Source organism: Cornus florida, unplaced genomic scaffold, assembly GCF_030987335.1.
Source record: "Cornus florida cultivar Cherokee Brave unplaced genomic scaffold, ASM3098733v1 CherokeeBrave_3.0.0_Hap2_Chr07, whole genome shotgun sequence".
NCBI classification, from domain to species: Eukaryota; Viridiplantae; Streptophyta; class Magnoliopsida; order Cornales; family Cornaceae; genus Cornus; species Cornus florida.
Genome location: NW_026775577.1, coordinates 44961443 through 44968939, shown reverse-complemented (window position 1 = coordinate 44968939; position 7497 = coordinate 44961443). Strand labels below are relative to the sequence as shown.

General features: G+C 37.2%; 1 protein-coding gene across 1 annotated transcript; it reads right to left on the bottom strand.

Annotated features, from left to right (window-relative positions):
* Nucleotides 1-4007: 4007 nt before the first annotated feature.
* Nucleotides 4008-5805, bottom strand: LOC132267127 (mitogen-activated protein kinase kinase kinase 20-like). Its single transcript, XM_059768193.1, has one exon. The coding sequence runs from the start codon at nucleotides 5603-5605 to the stop codon at nucleotides 4373-4375; it is 1233 nt and encodes a 410-aa protein (XP_059624176.1). The 5' UTR covers nucleotides 5606-5805; the 3' UTR covers nucleotides 4008-4372.
* Between the last annotated feature and the right edge of the window lie 1692 nt (nucleotides 5806-7497).

The window sequence follows — 7497 nt, the reverse complement described above, 5'->3', positions numbered from 1 at the left end:
GGATGACCAATGCTGCTGAATTCACTTCTGGAGCTAGAACCTAGGTTTGAGCGCGTATATCTAGCTGGTTTACAACTGCATAAGGTGCCTAAAACAACACATTGAGGCTGGTATTAATTTTCATATCTCAAACCTCTAGTATGAATTGATTTTTTGGTTTAAATACTTTAAATCTGAGCTTAACTTGTTAGACTTGAGCTATACATTGATTGTCTATCTTCTAAGCATGTTTAATTTGGTGATTTAAAGCTCATTAAGTGGAGATAAGGTCAAGAAAATGACCATTTCAGTTTTTGTATAGTAGACCTCATTAGTTAGGGTTTACTAATGTTTACCAGCATGCTATGTGTACTGTGAGTACAATACCACCAAGATATTGCTGTGAATTTCATCTGAGCATATGTCAATTGATCATATATGAATGGGAGAAGCATGAACTGAGTTGTGCTGCTGCAGAATTACATTTCTGTCCCTAAGAACAGCGCTATTGCAGAAAACTATTTTGTGGCTGATATTGAGTGGCAAATTGAATTTAGCTTGCTATATACTGAGAAGTGGTGGTTTGATTGAGTGTAATATGATGAAAGAAAGTTGTGAGAACTAAATTCAAGGAGGTCCAGTCATGTATTTACAGAACTGCCCGCCCCTCAAACCAGAATGTTACAGTAGCAGCAAAATACACATGCTGTGAGCTATTATTTTGATGCTTTATGAGCTACATTGTTGAGTCCTTGTTGGTGTACCTTGTCCAAACTTCAGACCAAGTGTAATCCATCAATGTCAAGCTGAGGGAGCCTTTGGTTGATGAGAATTTGAATTATCTTAAGGCTGTGTTTGGCATATGCTGAAAACTAGGGTTTTAACCCTAAAGTTGCTGTTGTGTGCATCCAATGTTGATACCTTGCTGTCCTAATGTAAACCATCATTTGAGCAAGATTGGTTAGCTGTATTATGTCTGCGGGAATCCTGTTGTGCTCAAGATTCTAGTGGATTTACAGTTTTACCCTTCTGAGCCTAAAACTTTGGTTGTGGCTGTTTTCAAGTCTGGTCTGTATCTGCAATGTTATACCTTGCCATGTTTAATGTAATAGATATGTGAGCAAGTGTATCTTCCCTATTGAAGACTGGGGGAGTGAAGTTTGGGTTGTCCCTGAGGCTACATTACAGATTTATTCTTGAGAGCTTGAAGGTTAGGGTTTATTAAGGTTAAGCCTTTTGTGCGGTTATATTGAGTTACCTTGCTGGTTTCACTGAGTTCCTCTCTGAAGCAAGTGTATCTTAGCTATATAGAGCTGTGGAAGGCTATTGCAGGTCATTCTTGAGGCTGCATTGTGAAGTGACTCTTTTACCGTTGAAGTTCGGGTTTAAGCCTATTGAGAGCTGTTCTTGTGTTACCTTGCTTATCTAATTGAGTACTTCATTCAAGCAAGTGTATCAGGCTGAAACAAGGCTGTGGGAACCCAGTTTGATCATCAAGTGAAGCTGCATTGTGTGTTGTCAGGTCTATTCTATTGATTGCAGAGAAGTGAGAACTAGGGTTTCTTCTATTGTGTACTTAGAGCTGTGTATCCATTCTTATATTGTGTAACAGCTTAAGTAAACTGTATTAGGTGTGTTGACACCTTCATTCTTTTGTTGAGAGAGCTGTGAGAGCTCATTGAATCCAAGCAAAATAGCTACGAAATATCTTGGATTGATGTTGCTGTCGAAACCAGGAGTACCATTCTCCTAATTGAGTTCCACCTTCAAAAGTGGACATTTCCCATTTCAGCAAGGAGGTAACCCAACGCCACACCTGTTGAGCAAATGGACAGGAGAAGAAAATATGGTCTGTAGTATCCCTCTCATGAAGACATAAAGAACATTTGGCTGCAAGTATAACATTTCTTTTTTGCAAATTCAGCATGGTTGGGAGCCTGTCCAACATCACAAAGGTAGCATTTACAGACCACCTTGGCCGACTCAATGAGCAAGAAGCTGTATTTTGAACATCAACAATCTTTCTCACCCCTAAACCTCCTTCAGCTTTGGTTTTAGTAATGAAATCCTAGCTGAGTAAGTGCAGCTTCTTGGCATTTTCCTTGCTGCCCCATAGAAAGTCTCTGCATAGCTTTTGAATGTGGTTTATGACTGATACAGGTAAATGGAAGATATTACATTACACCAATACAGAATCACGGGTAATCACTGTTTTCAGAAGCTCCACCTTCCCAGCCACAGATAGAAAGTTATTGGTCCAACTAAAAATCTTTTTAGTTACCTTCTCAACTAGGCCAGTGCAGTTTGTTCTTTTTAGGCCATTAGGACAAAGAGGAAGGCCAAGGTATTTGAGGGGCATCTGCTCTTCCTCTTCAGGCATTTTGCCTCTTGGTTGGCATCACGTGTTTTGATATTGATGCAGTGAGCTAGTAGCAAAATTTACTGAGCTTCTTAACAGTGTCATTCTAGCATAGATGACTCTTTCATTCACGAGGCTCTGCTTTCAGGATGTTTACAATGATGCTGACATGCTCTCCACTGCATTCTATTATGCCGGTCTATATGCTTAAGCTTTTCTACCCTCGGGACAACAATGATCAGTATTTGCCTTCTGCAACTTCCCAATTCTGTTTCACCGAACTCTCATGCTGTGGAATCAGATGTCTTACATCTTGCAAACCACTGAGTATTTTCACTTCAATGATTCGTAGTTTAATCAGAAATGTACAGCTGAGTTTGTATAATAAGATTGCTGACCTGCTGAGATACAAGTTACATCAGTTGAGTGGGACAAAGGCTCCTGAAACGCATCACTAAACTTCAGAGTAGAATTTTGCTATTGATGGGAGTTCTGGCTAGCAGTTCAAGGAAGATCTCGGTTTTTTTGTGCTCGGTTGCTTTTCTGTGCTTTGCTGCCAATGTGTGGCCATTTGTTTCTTCCGTTCTGACTCAGAATTCAAACAGTGGTTCGTGCTGGTTGGATGGTCTCTGGTTTCAAGTGTATTGACTTGCTGATCCTGTGTGAATAGCTCATTGAACAAGACTGTCACCGATGAGTGGCAAAATGCTGCTCTGGTTGCTAAAATTGTTACATAATCAGTCCCAATTTGTTTATACCCTTAGTAAAAGAGAAACAAGGCATTATTTTTGTTCTTCCTTCTTTTTTTCTTTTTCTTTTTTTCTGCAAATTATAGCTGCATTGTTATCATTCAAGTGTATGTTACTAGAAGGGCATGATATAGATGAGTTTTAGACGCTTAAGAATGCTTATTGAAGGAACTGATTACATTCCATGTACCATGCATGGTCTCTCAAAGCATGTTGAACAAAGTTATACTACTTTTTTTTATAAAAAAAAAATAAATGCATCAAATGCAGCATAAAAGTGTCTCATGCCAAAGTCAGAATCCTACAGGTGAAAACAATATTTTAGCTTCAATGTGGTCATTTGAGCTAATCATCGTCAAAAAGAAGCCTTAAGTAGCTTCTTGTCAAAAACCCTCAACCAGAAAATGTAAGTGTATCACTTTAGCCTCTAACATTCAGAAATTAACTTTCATACATGGAACTGTGGCATATGCATGCCATTCAAAACTCATTTAAATGCACCATTTCATCCAATGTTAGTGTAAATACCACACGAAGTGATCTGTTCTAAGGTCCACCCACAATGCAATATTAACTACTTAGACCATATAACAACCAAATCAAGTAAGCTTGATTCACTGAGTTTCTTAAGAGGCAACTGATGATTCACTGTTTCAGGTTGTGGAAGTGTAAAATACAAATTCCTCTTTTAAAATATGATTGATATCTTTAGCGGCTACCACTAAACAAAATGTTTTGATGGCTGAAAAGCTTGCTTCAAGCATTGAAAACTTCCATTCAAGTCTGAAATGGTCATATCAATCCAGATTTTTGTTCCATGTTCGTCAATTTTAAGCAATCAAACAGGGTTTGATTAATATAGAACTATGTAATTAAATGAAAAGGAAATAAAACAGAATAGGTTTAAAATGATTGCACCCTTTAGAAGTATCTTACAAACAGATCATGAAATTAATTATATTGCTTCTCATTATATACAAATGTTATTATGGTGTTAAACAATATCACAATAACAGGTTTCTTAATCGAGTACCTCAAAGTCATTAGATTTAAGAATCTCGTTGTCAAATACAAAGGGTTGAGCTGATGAAAGTGCCCAAGAAATACAATTATAACATACTTAAATGCTGTGTTTATAACCTATTGAAAAGAATCATAATTCCTAAACTTTTAACAAATATGACACGTGAAGACGTAATGTCATATGTACAGTAAGAAAGCTCTTTGTAAAATGACCTCTAAATATACTTTTAAAGAATGACTAAATGTACCGAGACAATAAGTGCTATAGTCCAGCAGGAATGGCAAAAGCAATTGGACACTGCTGCATTTTGTTTGATGAAACCTGGTCAAGTTCAGAAGCATTGCTAGACTTTGTAATGTCCACCCTTTCTTGAACTTCTGATGCTTCTTCTTCAGCAAAACTAGAAACCAATTCATTATCCATCTCCTCGACATCTTCTTCTGACGAAGAATAGGAGGAGTCTCCTTCAGATATGAAGCTACAATCATCCGAGAAGCTGTAAGAACTGAACTCGTCATCATTATCAGAGAGCGTAAATGACAAGTCCGCATTAAAGACCTCGTCCTCTTGTTCAACTTCTCCGTCATCATCAACTAATCCTCCTATGAATGGGTGGTTCAGTAGCATTTCAGCTGTCAATCTAAACTTGGCCGTCCTCACAAAACAACCCTTCAAGAAATCCCTCCCCTCTTTTGATATCTTGCTTGGAATTGTAGGCAATGTACACCCTTTACCAATCTGACGTAGAAGGCTCTCGGCATCCTGATCTTCTTTCATATCCCAAGGCGGCTTCCCTGTTAGCATCTCAAGCACAATACAGCCAAGAGCCCAAATATCAGAGGGAGGCTCTTGTATGTTATCAACCACAGCTTCGGGCGACAAATATAGAGGAGTGCCTCTCAAATAAGGATCAAACTTTTCCATCCTCTTCGCCAACCCGAAATCACCAATCTTCGCCTTAAATTTGGTAACAGCACCTGTAGTAATAGGCAGAAGTATTATGTTCTCAGGCTTTATATCACGGTGCACATAGCCACACTTGTGAATGTGATTAAGGCCTCGAAGAATTGACCTCGTATAGCACCTAACATCGGATTCAGGCAACCCAAAACCGTTAGATTTCTTAATCAAACCACCTAGGGTTCCTCCACAACCATACTCCAACAACAAATTATACACCATCTGACCATTCTCACTCGTAGTGATCTCATCCCCAAAACATTGAATAATATAGGGGCACCATTGGATGTTACTCAAAACCTCTCTCTCCTTCTGGATTGAACCTGAAACAGAGACCTCAGCAGATTTCACAGCAATAACGGAAGGCAAATAGCTATGTCGCAACCTGGGTTTCTTCGAATCCGCGAAATAAACTGACCCAAAACTTCCTTTCCCGATCATTGCACCCCTCAACCATGCCGCTCCATCTCCAAGTTTACACACACTCTTCTGCTCAACCTTGCATGGAACCTCATCTTCTTGCTTTCTCTTCATCTTTTCTTCACATTCCTTGCTTCTATTAACAATATATGTTTCACGAATATGCAAATGCTTCTTGAAATTAGGGTTAGTCGTACACGATTATGTAAATAGCGAGGGCTAAGTTTTTGGAGGACAAAAAACGACCCACAATCAATTATTAGGGTTTAAGCAAGCAAGAGAGAAGGGTTTTGTTTTCTTGCAATTTCTCATATATAGACGCCGCGTTTCTTTGAAGCGATTTCGAAGTTTAATTTTAACGGAATAACGGTCATGTTTATACGGTCTGTGTATACGGTGCATTAATTCCTTCTAATTACACTTCCATTTCTAGCTATTATAAAGTTTACATATTACATTACATACTTAAATGTCTTACTAAATTAGTTTGTTACTGCATGGCTTTTTCTTATTGGCATACAAAATATCGTTGTTCAAATTTAATTTATGATTCATGTGAATGTAATTAATTAATTAGCCTAAGCTTATTTTGTGAAACAGCTCTCGTATATATATTTATATATGCGTGAAAAGAAAAGTGATTCAGTGCATAGGTGAAATGATATGAACCCCGACCCAACTTCCGGGTCCCAAAGCCAAAGCAAACACCATGTCAACCCCTACGGTTAAGGGCACTATGAATAGCATATTGTAGGTGCAAAAATATGCTAACCGAGAATGATCAACACATTTTTTTTTTTTTTTTTCCTCTTCTTACATTGCCAGTCACAGCAATGATTAACATTTTCACATGATACAATTAATTCCAATAAAATGTCACATTCATGTTAAGAAATGCAATTCATATGACTATATGCATTTTAATCACAAAAAACTTTAAATATCACCTATTTTCTCTCTGACAAACTAGCATATGCTTCAAATTAACACCTCTTCAAAATATCTCTAAACAAATCAATTATATTTTCATTGTTGAACTCGCTCATTTATTTTTTAAATTTAAAGAGGTTCCTTTCAACTCCATATTCTCTCTCTGATTTATTAAATTTTATTTGAAATAGTGGGTGAAATATTAAGAAATATGCATACCACACAACACAAAACAAAACGTGAATTAATGGTATATCTAGGATATAGGAGGAAACCAAACTAGCAATTAAAATTATCCTACTAAGCTCAAAAAGAGTTCAAAATTGACTTGCGAGACAAAGTTCACTATCATTAGTTTAAGGAAATAATTTGTAGAAAATTAAAACCATGTGAGAGCTAAGTTTTTGGAGGAGACAGTCAATCTTATTCTTAGGGTTTAAGCGAGAAAAGGGTTCTGTTTTCTTGTAATTTCTCATATTTAGAAGCCAAGTTGTTGTTGTTGTTTTCTCTATTGCTTGTGAATCTTGTGATGCATATTATTATGTCATATTTTCGTTGAGTGAAGAAGAGATAGAGAGCGTAATAAGGTGGTTGATGAGAAAGGATGGTGAGATGAGGAAGAAGGTGAAGGAGATGAAACAAAACAGATGAGTAGCACCAATGGAGGAGAAATTATCTTATAAGGATATACCACGTCATTAATATAACCAACTAATAGAAACGTGCTATTAAACTATAGTGATCTCATAACATTTTAGTAAATTATTAAAATACCAATTACTTTGATTTATTAGAGTGTTTGTGTTGGTTGGTTATACCAATGACGTTGTATATATTTGTTGTAACTGATGTGGATAAAGGGCTACCTCAATACACAATTCCCTTCTGGGATCTAGGTTAGATGGAGGCACCACTTGCTTTGCTTATGCAGCATTGACTTTGCACTTTTGATTGAAGATGTGTTAACAAGAAATTATTACATGGTCGAGGACTACAAGGCCCTTGTTAACAAACAATATGATTTGTAGGCAAGAGTTTGAATAAACCTAACACAAGCAAATGCACAAGTTATGATT

Bases quoted from the DNA above. Each gene is read 5' to 3' on its own strand.
- LOC132267127 (XM_059768193.1), bottom strand. From the start codon at position 5,605: ATGAAGAGAAAGCAAGAAGATGAGGTTCCATGCAAGGTTGAGCAGAAG.